The sequence below is a fragment of the Sciurus carolinensis genome, chromosome 14 (assembly GCF_902686445.1).
Source record: "Sciurus carolinensis chromosome 14, mSciCar1.2, whole genome shotgun sequence".
Classification (NCBI taxonomy): domain Eukaryota; kingdom Metazoa; phylum Chordata; class Mammalia; order Rodentia; family Sciuridae; genus Sciurus; species Sciurus carolinensis.
Genome location: NC_062226.1, coordinates 11487535 through 11502919, shown reverse-complemented (window position 1 = coordinate 11502919; position 15385 = coordinate 11487535). Strand labels below are relative to the sequence as shown.

Genomic DNA, 15385 nt, shown 5'->3' with positions numbered 1-15385 from the left:
CAGGAGGCTGCACAAGTGAACAAAATTACTTGTCATCTCAAGTGACTCTATTAAAGGAATTGTAGAGAAGGAAACATCTTTGAACTTACACTTGCCAACATGGCCCTCTTGGAAACAACATGAGGAGACAAACTATGAGTGCCTGCCAGACATTCATATGTGTTTCATCTTACCTAAAACAATAATACTGCTATCCCACTCCTGGGCCTATTCCCAAAGGACTTAAAATCAGGATACTACAGAGATACAGCCACAACAATGTTCATAGCTGCTTAATTCACAATAGCCAGACTGTGGAACCAACCTAGATGTCCTTCAATTGATGAATGGATAAAGAAACTGTGGTATATATACACAATGGAATATTACTCAGCTATAAAGAATAATAAAATTGTGGCATTTGCAGGCAAATGGATGAAATTGGAGAATTATCATGCTAAGTGAGATAAGCCAATCTCAAAAATCCAAAAGACAAATGATCTCACTTATAAGTGGATGATGACACATAATGGGAGATGGGAGGGGGACAAGAATGGAGGAAGGAGGGACTGTATAGAGGGAAAAGAGGGGTGGGAGGGGTGGGGGGAAGGAAAAAATAACAGTGAATCAACCTTATTGCCCTATGTGAATGTATGATTATGCAAATGGTATGCTGTCACTCCATGTACAAAGAAACAACATTTGTTTACAATAAAAATAAATTAAAAAAAAAACAATAATACTTTCTCAGCTTTACAGAATTGTTGGGATGAGAAAGTGAGGTGATGTGCACATCTTATTCTTTTGTATTATAGAAAAATAAGGCATTTTTATGTTGCATATTTCTTTATGTTTATTTAGATGAAAACAAATTAGATTATGAAGTTAGGAAATCCAGATGTTTGCCCCAGTAATGGTACTAAAGTGGATTCCTTAAATCAGTTAATGGCTTATATTTTTGAATTGGAAGTCAGTTTTTGAAAAGCTGTAACTATTAAATGCTTACAATGTTCTCTATTGTTTTCATACGTATAGTCCTTAGTAATTTTTATAATAGCTTTATGAGATAGTAAAACATTTTCTCTTACGGAAACTGAGACTCAGGGTGACCCTACTCATGGTATTAGTAGTGGAACCAGTAATCTTTCTTTTCTTTTTCTTTTTCTTTTTTTTTTTTGGGGGGGGCCACTAGTAGGGAGGTGCTGGGGCTCTCATGCTATTAGCATGTGCTTTACTACTGAGATACATCCCCAGACCCTAGAACCAGTATTCTAACTTGTGTTTTTCCTAACTCCTAATTATTTGCTTCATCACCACATTTAAAACTGCTATTTTTATTGTCAGTTTATGAAAGTCGTTCTTACCTTTTCATTGGGTGGCTCTTTCTATTTCCAACTTTATTTGCAATTCAATTTTTTTAATAAATACTTGAGTACCTACTATGTACCAGGCATTGTTGCAGGTGCTAAATATACAGAGGGTAATGAAACATGAAAATGGAGCTTAGGTTCTAGCTTACATGCTGTGTCAGTGATTAAAATGTTCAAATGTGATTACAGTATGTCAAATGGTGAGAGATTCTATGGAGAATGGTAGCAAGGGGGATATCAGTGCAGTGTTTGGAGTAGGAAGTTTATGTTTTTTTGTCTGTGGGAATTGGAATTATAGACTAAAGGATAAAAAAAGTCAAAAGTAGGAGACTACTTGTGGTAACTGATGTAAGTAGGTATTAAAAACAAAACAAAATTAGTCCTCAGCATCTTACTACAGAGTTGTGAATCTGTAGACTATTACCCACCAAGTTCTGGGGTACCTCTTGGCGCTAGGGAAGGGGTGATCTTATCCAGAGCTTGTGATGCTCATGTATTCCTGCTTCTGTTCATGGAAGCCAGAGAAAAGGCGTCTTATTGTGTGATTCCCCACCCCCACCCCATTACTTAGTGTTTTGATAAACCTCGTTCCTACTGAGTGATCCAGTTACTTTCAGCTGCCAAAACAAACGTTTATCTTATGAAGTGTATTTTCCTATCACCTCCTCAAAGAAAATAGGTGAAACTTTGAGCCTGCCAAATTGTTATTTCCATATCCTAAAAATTGAAATGTATTCTTTTTTTTCTTTCTCCTTTTTTTTTTTTTTTAGAAAAAGGAAAAAAAGGGTTTACTGCTTTGTTAGCAAAAGAGAAATACAGGGGACTCCTATCATAGAGGCTGTGATTCTGCCCATGAGCAGGAACAGGGGGCTTTTAAAGGGGTGATTTAAAGGCAGTATACTGAAATGTATTCTTTTTAAGTTCATAATATTGTGGAAACTTAGTGTCTCTGAGAGCATGGCTTTATAGACAGTTTCCCTAGGCTTTCTACTATTCTGTTAATCACAGTTTAAAAGAGAATAAAAGATTGATTAAATATGAAAACCTAATTTAAAATACAAATTCTAAAAATAGAAAAAGACATTACTGATTGGGGAGAGGTTCAAATTTGTGGCATTAAAAAGCTTTGTTATCTAACAAAAAGAGCACAGGTTTTGGAGTAATAAACTGGGTTCAATATTTGTCTTGCCTCTAACCAGTTACATTGCCTTGAACAAATTATACCATCTCTGTAAGCCTTAATTCCCACCTGTGAAACATCTTCCCCACAAAACCCTGCACTTATATTTTCCATAGCTTCTCTCATCCTTTGATACAGTGACCAGTCATTTAAATATCATGCAAGATAAAACCATAAGCTCCATATTTAGAGATGTGAAGATTCAATTGAGACACTCATTATTAAATTATAAAACAACATAATAGGTCCTGTAAAAATCAAATGTTAGATGCTGTGGGAACAGAAACAAGGGAAAAAATTCATTTAATTCTGGAATAAGAGTGGGCAAGTGGGATGAGAAGACAACTAAGAGAAGGAGGTTTAGATCAAGTTGAAGTTGATCAAATACAGAAGCAAGGAAATCACTAGGAAGAGGATCCTATGAGGGCAAATACCTAGAGGTATCAAAGTGTATATCTTTAGCAGAGGTCTGAATTATTTCCTCTCCCGTATGCTTCCATAATTTTCTTACTGTAAATCAGGACCCATTAACCTTTACAGTTTACCTTGATTCTCTACTAAACTGTAAACTCCTTTTGTGCAATTTGTTTACCATAGCTTACCCTTTGTGCGCTAGATGCTCAATAAATATTCATTGAATGGCTGAATTAAAATAACGTTTTTCTTTTTATTTTTCAGAAGACCATTTTTAGTGTTGAGTGCCACACTGTGTATTTAGATTTGATCCTATAGACCTGTTGTACCCTTTGAGTAGGGAAATTAGTTTAAATGAAAAGCATAAGAGTTCAGGATTCTAGTTTTAGCTGTGCCATTAACTAGTTAAATGACCTTACTTCTTCACTTGGGCCATTTCCTTATCTGTTTTAAAGTATTGATAATGCCTAAGTTTCCTTCCAACTATAATACTCCGAAATTGTGTGATTCCTGTTGCCAGGTGTTATATGTGAGCTTTAAAGGGAGATATAGTGTTTGTCACATGGCACGTACTTAGTAAATACATATTCAGTTAAAAGTCCAAACATAACCAGAACTGCTCAGTTGGAAAGATGAAATAGATTTTTAGAACCTTATAAATGTAGTGAACATGTAACTATAGCTACTTTTCTTAATTGGTTAAGACTCTCAGTATAATGTATTGTTCTCTTGATGTGTTGGCAACCAAATGGAAATGGAGAACCGGGTTTTAAAATGGTAGTTGTATTTAAGTTTTATTCTAGGGGTCAATAAATAATTAAATGATCCTTTTAAGTGACACATCTCTATTTTCTCCTGAGATTTTTAACATGAAACTTATGTACTTGATAATGTTCATATCAAGTTTAGTTTTAAGAAATTGGTGTGCTAAGATTGAGTTTTCAGTGGATTTCTGATTTCTTGTTATGTAAGATGTTTCTCAGCTATAATATTCATGCTTGTCCTGTGAATTTCTCCGAGTGTTAATGTGAAATTTTTTTTTTTTTAATCATGATAGTATTTCAAATTTAAGTATTGATAATGCAGGGGAAGCCTTAGTTAATATGCTTTCACAGTAACCAAGTGTATTTATTTCATTTGTTTATAGCTTTACAAATTAAAAAATAGAAAACAGAACTTTAGTATTTCATTCATTTTGGAGACTAAAACCAGACTTGCACCACAGGCCAGAGAAATCACTGTCAGTAGGCAGGGTTATTCCGAAGGAAAAATGTTTTATTTATTTGAACTCTGAAATATTTTGACCCTAAATAGTATAAAGTTCCTTTATTATCAGAATAAAAAGCCAAAATAGTAAGTAGTGAATATCCTGGGAATTTTTTTTTTTTTTTTTTGCGGTGCTGGGGATGAAAAATATTTTTGAAGTGTTTTTTTTAAAGTTTTCCATGTGTTCTGTAAGAATTAAAGCATAATTGACTATCTGGCAGACATTCTATATGAATATCTTTATGGTTTTTGTTTTTCAGGCATTTAAAAAATATTTAATCATTCATGAGTTGAGCCTCATTCTTGAGTTATGGATGACAAGGCTTCTGTTGGAAAAATCAGTGTCTCTTCAGACTCAGTGTCTACTCTTAATAGTGAAGATTTTGTCTTGGTTTCCAGGCAAGGAGATGAGACACCATCTACAAATAATGGAAGTGATGACGAGAAAACGGGACTCAAGGTAAAACTTCATAACTTAAGTTGATTTCACTTAGCTTTGCTAAACCCTTTGCAAAACTTGGCCTTAATAAAAAAGGGATGGGAAGGGAAAGTGAGAAAATGGAATTAATGTAATTATTTCTTTTAGTGTTAAAGCAGTTTATATACACTTAGTGAGAAATTTGTATTTGGTTAAGAATATCACTTGGATTAGCTTTTTCTAAATTTTCTAACATCCCTGTCAAAATTCTAGTGATTACAGTATAAACATTTGTAATTTTAGTATTGCTTTCACCTTTCCATAGAATTAGAGGTGCTTATTTTTTGGGGAGATCCTGTTAAATGTAAGGATTCTGACAGGTCAGCAATGTTTATGGGGATTGATACAGGGCCTCACACATACTAGACAAGTGCTCTACCACTGAGCCACATCCCACACCCATGAAATAACTTTAAATACCTGTCTTTGACCACTTTTGTCTTTTCTCCACCAAATATTATTTATTTTATTACTGTTCTGCTCTTCATGGATAATAATGAAAACAGATTATCTATTAATGGTTGTCATTTAACTTATTTAATTTTTAAAATATTCCAATTCCTTTTTACATCTATTCATTCAGTAAGTATTGAATAATGACTATGTGCCAGGTTCTGTTCTAGGTCCTGGGGATTTAGTGGTAAACAACACAGGCAAAACTCCCTTTCTTCTTAGAGCTTGTTTTCTAGTGGGGGAAATAGACTTTAAGCAAATAAAAAATAAATATATGAAGTAAATTTAGGTGCTGCAGAGAGGAAGGATACAGTAGATGAGGAATGAGTGACTTGGTGGTTGTCTCTTGACCTTTAAAATTTTTTTGCAGTATTTTGGAAACACTTATCACTCACAAACATGCAGGGGAATAATTTTTTTTAAAGAAGACAGTAAAAATACTGCATGACAGGTACTGTTTTAGAAACCATCTTGAGGTGATGTTTGAGGTGAGACTAGAATGAAATGAGGAAGAAAGCCGTGAGAAAACTGGGGAAAGAGCTTTTCAGAGGAAGTGGCAAATACAAAGACCCTTGGAGAGAGATTAGAGCAGTGAATTAAGTAAAAAGCATTAAGGGATAAGATCCCAGTGATGGGCAGGGACTGGATCATGTAGAACCTTGTGGTACTTGGTAGGAAATTTAGACTTTGTTATAAATGTGAAGAGAATTTTTGGAGAACTTGGGAATGTGATCTAGTTTACTTTTTGTGAGGGTGGGGGAATAGGCTTGAACCCAGGGATGCTCTATCACTTAGCTCTTTTTAAATTTTTTATTTTGAGATTTTTAATTTTATCTCAAAATAGTTGAGACTGAGTTACTGAAGCTGGCCTTGAACTTGTGATCTTCCTCCCTTAGTCTCCTAAATCTCTGGTGTCACAGGCATCTTCTTCTATTACACCTGGTGTTTTAGTCAGCTTTTTCACTGCTGTGACTATAAGGACCTAACCAGAACAATTGTAAAGATAAAGGTTTATTTAGTACTCACAGTTTCAGAGATCTTAGTTCATAGAAGGCTGGCTATATTCCTCAGAGTTAAAGGTGAGACAGGACATCATGGCAGAAGAGTGTGGCAGAGGGACACAGCTCACATGGTGATCAGGAAGCAGAGAAAGAGAAAAATTCCACTCTCCAGATACAACATACATACTCCATAACCACGCCCCCAATGAACCACTTCCTCCATTCACAACCTACCACTTTAATTACACTGATTGGGTTAAGAGCCTTACAACCCAATCATTTCTTCTCTGAACCTTCTTGCATTGTCTCACATGTGAACTTTTGTGGGACACCTCACATCCAAACCATAACACCTGGCTCTAATTTACATTTTTAAATGCTCACTGGCTGAGGGGGACTTCTGGCCTTATAGCGTATCAGGAAAGCAAAACTGGTGAAAATTACTGGAAACAAAAGTTTAGTCTCTGAGAGTGTTCTAAAACAAGTCAAGCAAATAAAGATTTATCCAAGAAAATTTATTAAAATTTGATAAGAGCAACAAGAATCTGTGTTATTTCACCCAGAACCCACTCCTTCCTTGCCCTATCCCAGCTGAGATAACTCTGCTCCAGGCTGATGCAGTCAGGAAGAGGAGGCTCCCTGTCCCCCATTTCCAGTCCAAGAGCTGTCTTCTGGGGAGGAGCATACTCAACATGCCTCTTTCTGCCACCAGCTGCCTTTTGCTGGCCAAGTGTGACTAAGAGATGGACTCCCACCCATTTTCTACTCAGTCTCTACTCCTGGGACAGAGGCTCTATTTGGGGTGATTAAAACTGGGATGTCACTCAGTGAGAAGTGTGCTATTGTCCCCACTCCTAGCTCCAGAGTTTTGACTCAGAGATTTTTGCCTGTAAAGAAAGAGGACCATAAATCAGCCTAAGGTTAGTCTCGAAAACAGTGGAGGTTGCAGTGGAAGGTAATTGGGAGAAAATTGCTAGATTGATTGGACATTTAGGCTTAGATATAGAACTACTTAGCTTGCTTGAGAATATCAGGGAAAGACAGAGCTGGGAGGAGACCACCATGGGTCAAAATCTCAAAGATTGATTTCTGAAAATCTTCCTAGAAGGAACTCAAATTTAATTGGTTTAGTCTGTGGGTCAGTTTTACTCCAGTGTACTGTTGAAATCAGTAAAGCAATCAGCTAGCAATTAAAGGAGCTTTAATAGCTAGGTGTGGCCAGAAATCCCAAATCTGAGCTCTCTGAGGAGCAGCGTTAGAAGTATAACATTCTGGAGGAGTATAGAATCTACCCAAAACAAGTCCTAAAGTGGGGCAACAGAATTCAGAGTTAGAATAACATACTATCTCAAATGTCCGTTTTTCAACAACAACAAAAAGTTAGACGTGGAAAGAAACAAAATATGACCCATACACTTAAAAAAAAAAAAGGTGGCAGAAATTGCTGGTGTGACAGTGACAAGTTGGATTTAACATAGAATGCTTTCAAAGTAACCTTTATAAATTGCATGAAATCATGCTTAAAAAAGGAAGATGTAATGACATCAGATAGAGAATATCAATAATGAGATAAAATTATTTAAAAACAGCCGGTGCGGTGGCACATGCCTGTAATCCCAGTGGCTCAGGAGGCTGAGGCAGGAGCATTACGAAATCAAGCCTCAGCAAGGTAAGGTGCTGAGCAACTCAGTGAGACCCCCATCTCTAAATAAAATACGCCTGGGGATGTGGCTAAGGGGCCGAGTGCCCCTGAGTTTAATCCCTGGTACCCAGAATTATTTAGAAACAACCAAATGGAAATACAGAGTTTTTAAAAATCACTGTAAGTGAAATGAAAAACTCATTAGAGGGGCTTAAGAGTAGGTTTAACGTAGCAATAAAATAAAATAAAAATATTAACTTAAAGTGCAATAGAAATTGCTCCAAAAAATGGATTAAAACAGAACCTCAGAAATGTGTTCCACTGTTAATTATATCAACATACTCATAGTAGATCAAAAAGAGGGGAGAGAAATGAGTAAGAAGAAAATATTCAAATAAGTAATAAAGTAATATCTGAAAACATCCTGAAGTTTTTGAAAAGCAGTAATCACATCTAGGAAACTCATTGAACTCAAAGTAGGATTGATGCATAGAGATCCACAAAGAGGCACTTTCTGGTAATATAGCTAATTGCCAAAGACAAGGAAAAAATCTTCAGAGCAACTAAAGATAAATGTCTCATCACTTAAAAGAGAACCCCAATAAAATTTTTTTTTTTTTTTTTTTTTTTTTTTTTGTGGTGCTGGGGATCGAACCCAGGGCCCTATGCTTGCAAGGCAAGCACTTTACCAACTGAGCTATCTCCCCAGCCCCCCAATAAAATTTATAGCTAACTTTTCAGCAAAAACAATGGAGGCAAGACACCAGTGGAGTAATAATCAGGGTGCTTAAAGAAACTATCGGTCGACCTATTTTAGGCATGCCTTGTAGACACTGCATTCAGTTCTAAACCACTGTAGAAAATTCCACAATAATTGTTAGTCACAGAAATTTTTTAGTTTAACAGTGCATATAAAGTTACGTTTATACAATACTATAGTCTATTAAGTGTGCAGTAGCATTTTGTCAAAAAAAAAAAAATGATGCTTAATTTAAAGTACTTCATTGCTAAACATTGCTCAGTTGTGAGCCTTCAATGGAGTTGTATTCTTTTTGCTGGTTGTTGTATTCTTCAGTGTTGATGGTAGCTTGACTGATCAGGGTGGTGGTTGTTCAAGATTTAGTGTGGTTTTGACAGTTAAAACAGTGAGGTTTGCCACATGGATTAACTCTCCATGAACTATTACTCTTTAGCGTGTAATACTGTTACCCACATTAGAATTTTTCAGAATTTGAATCCAATTTTTCAAACCCTGCTTCTGTTTTGTCAGTTTAATTTATATACAGTTCTATATTCTTTCTTATCCTTGGAGCAATATTCACAGCATCTTCATCAGGATTAGATTCTATTTTAAGAAACCACTTTCTTTGCTTATCCATAAGAAGCAACTCCTCACTGGTTCAGGTTTTGTCATGAGATTGAAGCAATACAATCAAAATAAGTGACTTATTTTGGATCCGCTTCTATTTTTCTTGCTGTTTCTTCCCCATCTGCAGTTCCTTCCTCTGTGGAAGTCTTGAACCCCTCAGAGTCATCCATGAGAGATGGAATCAACGTTTTTCAAACTCCTGTTATTTTTGGGCTGGGATTGTGGCTCAGTGGTAGAGCACTCACTTAGCATGAATGAGGCCCTGGGTTCAATCCTCAGCACCACATAGAAGTATTATGTCCACCTACAACTAAAAAGAATAAATAAATAAACTCCTGTTGATATTTTGATCTCCTCCTGAGAATCACAAATCTTCTTAATAGCTTCTAGAATGATGAATCTTTTTCAAAAGACTTTTAATTTACTTTGGGGGCTGGGAATATAGCTCGGTTGGTAGAGTGCTTGCCTCACATTCATAAGGCCCTGGGTTCAATCCCCAGCACCACCAAAAGAAAAAAAAAGGATTCCAATTCACTTTGCCCAGATCTGTCAGAGAAATCATTTTTTTGTGGCAGCTATAGTCTTATAAAATGTATTAATAAACAGTAACATTTGAAAATAGAAATTACTCCTTTTTCTATGAGTTGCAAAATGGATATTGTGTTAGCAGTTGAAAGCAACAGTAATCTCATGTCTCCATCAGAGCTTTTGGGTGATAGGTACTTTGTCAATGAGTAATAACATTTTGAAAGTGATCTTTTTTCTAAATAGTCTCAACAGTGAGCCTAACATATTCAATAACCAGGTTCTAAACAGATGCGTGGTAATCCAGGCTTTGTTAATATGTGTAGGGCATAGGGAGAGGAGATTTAGGTAACATTTGTAGGACCCTAGAATTTTCAGAATGGTGAACTTTGGCTTCAACTTAAGACACCAGTTGCATTAGCCCTGTAGGCCAGCCTGTCCTTTGAAACTTGACCGCCAGAGATTAATCAATTCCTCTTTGCCTATTAAAATTCTAGATGGCATCCTCTTTTCCAGTATAAGGCTGCTTTGTTTACACTGAAAACCTTTTGTGTAGTACCATTACCTTCATCAGTTGTCTGAGGCATATCTGCTGGATAATTTCTGCAGCTTCTATGTTAGCACTTGCTGCTTTACCCAGTGCTTCTATTTTATAACGACAGATTCTTAAACTTCATGAACCAACCTCTGGTAGCTTTACATTCTGTTAAGTAGTCTCCTCACCTCTCTTAGCCTTCATGGAGTTGAAGAGTTTCCTCTGGATTGTATTTTGGTTTAAGAGTGTTGTGACTGGTTTGATCTTCTATCTAGATCAATAAAACTTTGTATCAGCAGTAAAACTTATTGGTTTTTTTTAGTATGATTACCGGAGTGGCACTTTTAATTTCCTTCAAGACCTTTTGCTTTCACAGTGTGGCTGTTTGCCAAAGAAGCCTAGTTTTTTTTTTGTGGTGCTGGGGATTGAACCCAGGGCCTTGTGCTTGGAAGGCAAGCACTCTACCAACTGAGCTATATCCCCAGCCCGAAGCCTAGCTTTTGATCTCTCTGCTTTTGATATACCTTCTTCACTAAGCTTACTCATTCTAGCTTTTGATTTAAAGTGAGATACTTGGCCTTTCTTTCACTTAAACACTTAAAATCCACTGTAGGGTTATTATTAATTGGCCTAATTTCAGTATTATTTCAGGGAAGAGGAAGACCCAAGGAGAGGGAGGCAGTGGGCAACAGCTGGTAGATAGAACTCTCAGAACTCATGCAGCATTGCTCAAGCTTGCTGTCTTATAGTGGGTGTGCCATGAACCACATGGCACCCCAAAAACAATTACTATAATAAGATCACAGATCACCATACAGATTCAGTCATAACAAAAAATTTGAAGTATTGTGAGAATTATTAAATTTGACAGAGACACAAAATTAGCACATGCTGTTGGGAAAAAATGGTATGCGTAGACTTGCTGTACTTAGTGATACCATGAGCCTTCAGTTGGTAAAAAACATGTCTGTGAAGTACAGTAAAATGAGGTATGCCTCTATTCAAAACAAGTTAATTAAATAAGACATACTGAGATAAAAATTTAGAAAATTTGTGATAACAAATCCGCCTTACAAGATACTAAAGGAAGTTCTTCAGGCAAGTAACTTGAAATGGTAATTTTAATCTGCACAAAATATGTATTTAGGTGTATGTATACTATCTTATGTCATAATCAAAGACATTATAGATACATTTCTTTCCTGCCTTTTTCATTATATATTTGTGTGGGTGTATAACATGCTTAGATACATTGTTGCAATATATTTGCCAATAACAGGAAAAAGGAGTTAGGAATGAAGCTGCTTTGGGACTAAAGAAATGACTGTATGGTAACTCAGATTAAATAAGTTTAATATAACAAAATCCATAAATATGTATTTGCTCTTCTTAACTTCTTTTAAAAAAAAGTGTTTATAGAATTAAAGTGATAATTGTAGTTTGTTGATGGATATGTAACATTTATAGGTCTGATGCGTCTAACATAAAGGGAGAAAAGGAAATAGTTACATGTGATTAATGTTCTGTATTTCAGTGAGATTTAAGTTATTACAAATCAAGAGACTTATATATCCATGATAAGTTCCTAAAGCAGTTTCTAAGAATATAATTATAAAACTTCATATGAAAAAAAGGAAATGCTATCTTAGAAAAATTCACGGAATGCAAAGGAAAGTAGTAAAAAAATAAAAAACAAGAGACATGTAAAAAAATCGAGTAAAATAGTAGACCTAAGTCCAACTCTTATTTAAAATATTTAGGGTGAAATTTTTTTTTTTTTTTTTTAGAGATAAAATGTTCTCTTTATTTTTTTTATTGTAAACAAATGGGATACATGTTGTTTCTTTGTACATGGCGTAAAGGCATACCTTTAGGGTGAATTTTTAAGCAATGGAATCAAAAGTCAAAAATTGTCAGACTGAATAAAAAACGTGATTGAAATATGTGCTGTATCTACAAGAGACATTTTAGATTTAAAGACACAAATGGACTTACAGTAAAAGAATATGGAAAAATATATCTTGAAAACAACAACTACAGATAGTTGGAGAGGTTATTGTTTTTAGACATGATACTTTAAAACAAAAACTGTTACTAGAGATGAGAAGGAATATTGTGTAATCTTAGAAGTGTCAGTCCATCATATATTTAACAGTTATATAACTAATGATTTCAGAGAACCACAATACACAACATAAATACTGACAGAAATGAATGGTGAATAAACAGTTCAATAGTAGTCTTTGAAGAATACAACACCCAGTTTTCAGTAATGGATACAAAGACTAGGCAAATCAATAAAGAAATAGAAAGTTTGAGCAACACTGTTGATCAGTAGATATCTGACAGATATCTGTAGGTGTCTATGCCTCACAGATGTCTATGTAACATTTAACCCAGTAATAGCAGAATATACAATCCGCTCAAATGCACCCACATATTTCTATTACAAGGGAATGAAACCAGAAATTGATAACAGAAGTAAAACTGAAAATTCATAAATATGAGGAAATTGAATACCATATACCTAAATAAGAAAGAAATAAAGGAAGTTATAAAATACTTCCAAGATGAGTGAATATGAACATGTAGTATGCTAAAATTTAATGGGCTAGAGCTTAAGTAGCCCTTAGAAGAAAATTCTTAGCTATAAGTACCTATATTAAGAAAGTAGGATCTGAAATCTACTTACCTGTCTGCCTTAAGGCACTGGGAAAGGACACACTAAACCTAAAACAATCTGAAGAAAAATAAAAGATTATAGCAAAAATTAATGAAATAGAAAAATAGAGAAAATCAATGAAACTAAACACTGGTTCTTTGAAAAATATCAATATTGCACACATTTAACTAGATTGATGAGAAAAAGAAGACACAAATTACTAGAATCAAAAATGAAAAGGGACATTACTCCTGTTACTGAGTTATTTCATTCTTTATATACCTTATATACCTTAGATATATGGTTTACAAATAAATTCTTTCATTTCATGGCTTCTTTTTTTTTCTCTTTTTCTTGGAGGGGTGGTGGTACTGGGAATTAAACCCAGGGCCTAGTATGTAGTAGGCAAGTGCTCTACCACTGAGCTACAACCCCAGCATTTTTTATTGTTTTTCTGAGACAGAGTTTTGCTAAGTTACTCAGACTGACTATCCACTTCAGTCTTTCTACTTCAGCCTCCCAAGTGGCAGGGATCACAGGATTGTACCACTATGCCCCCTCTGTGGGTTTGTTTGTTTTTAATTTTTTGATAGTATATTTTAAAACACAAAAAAGACTTCAGTGCCCATGCTGTCCAATTTTTTTACTTCGTTGATTGTGGCCTTACATATATTAAAAGAATCATAAATGAATACAAATGCTGTATTCTAATAAATTAGATAATTGGGTAGATTTTTAGAAAGACATAAAACTAATAGTCTGAATAAGCACAACAAATTAAGAGATTGAATTATCAAAAAAGTACCCCAGTTAAAACTTAAATGATTTCTTCCCTGATTTCTATTAAATATGTAAATAAGAATCAGTTCATCATAAACTTGGACCAAAAATAGAAAAGTAGGAAGTACTTACCAACTCATTCTTGGAGAACAGTATTATCCTGATACAAATAGCACAAAAACATCACAACAGAGTTCCATACCAGTATCTTTTATCAACATGGACACAGAATCCTTTACCGAATACTTTCAAGTTTAATTACCAACATATAAAAAGGATTATACACCATGACCAAATGGGATTTATCCCAGAAATGTAAGATTAGATTTAACACTTGAAAATCTGTTAATGTGGTATACCATATCACTAAAACAAAGTCCCCAAACCACATGATTATCTCAGTAAATGTAGAAAACCCATTTGGAAAAAAAAAAAAAAAAAAAACTTTTTCATGAGAAAATGAAAGAAACAAAAAACTCAAAATAGGAATAGAGTGAAACTTATCAATTCAACAAAAGGCACCTATAAAAATCCCATACCTAAGGTCATACTTAACAATGAAAGGAGTGGAAGATGCTTTCCCCCTAAGTTCAGGAACAAATAATAATGTCAGTATTTTTCACATCTGTTCAGCATTGTGCTGGAGGTTATGGCTAGAGTAGTTTGGATGAAAAAAAGCTTTAAAAAGGTGTCCTGATTAAAAAATGAGGGAATAAAAACTGTTTGCAAACGACATGATCTTTTTATATAGGAAATCCTGAGGAACCTAACAAGGTTGCAATATACAAATATCAATATGAAATAATTATATTTCTGTACACTTGAGTTACATATCATAAAATGACAATAAGAAAATAATTCTATTTATAATAGCATCAGAAAGAACAACATATGTTGTTGAAGAGTACAGTTTATACTCTGAAACTGGAAAATATTGGAAGATACTAGAGAAGATCTAAGTAAGTGGAAAGACAACCAGTGTTCTGGATCAAAAGATTTAATATTAAGATGGCAGTACTCCCCAAATTTACCTACATATTCAATAAAATCCTTATCAGGGTCCCAGAAATATTTTTGAAGAAATTGATAAGGTGATTCTAAAATTTATATGGAATTGCAAAGAATCCTGAATAGCCAAATGCAGAGCAGTGTTTCACAGTTTTTACTTATGAATTCAAAACTTACTTTACCAAAAGTGATTATTATCAAAACAGTGTGGTACTGATCAGATCATTTGAGTATGAAGACCATGCAGTGAGGAAAGAATAGTTTTGTTTTATTTTTTTAAACAGTTTTTTCATTATTTTGCTAGATAGCCACCTGCAAAAGAATGAGGTTGAACCCTTACCCCACTCCCTATGTAAAAATTAATTCAGAGTGGATCATGGACCTAAGAGTAAGAGCTAAAACTATACAGCCTTTATAAGAAAATACAGAGGTAAACATTCGTGACTTGAATTTGGCAGTAGATTCTTAGCGTATCAGAAACAAAAAGAGCTAAGAAAAATAGTAAATTGAACTCCTTAGGAATTAAAGTCTTTTATGTTTCAAAATATACTATCAAGAAAGTGGCAGCATTCCTGTAATCCCAGCTATTCTCATCCCAACTGTGTGGGAGTCTGAGGCAAGAGAATTGAAGCCAGCCTGCGCAACTTGGCAAGCAAGTCCCTGGCTCAAAATAAAACTTAAAAAAAAAAAAAAAAAAAGCGGGTGGTGGGCCAGTGATAGAGC

At 34.8% G+C, this 15385-nt stretch overlaps 1 protein-coding gene and 1 non-coding gene across 2 annotated transcripts in view; one reads left to right on the top strand and one right to left on the bottom strand.

Moving 5' to 3' along the window:
• Nucleotides 1-15385, top strand: part of Rabgap1 (RAB GTPase activating protein 1) — a 151048-nt gene that overhangs the window by 14002 nt on the left and 121661 nt on the right. Inside the window, 1 exon segment of the mRNA XM_047525843.1 lies at nucleotides 4470-4669. Coding sequence (XP_047381799.1) covers nucleotides 4520-4669 — 150 coding nt within the window. The 5' untranslated portion in view covers nucleotides 4470-4519.
• Nucleotides 10623-10696, bottom strand: Trnag-ucc (transfer RNA glycine (anticodon UCC)). The gene has a single exon. It is a non-coding gene; the product is annotated as a tRNA-Gly (tRNA).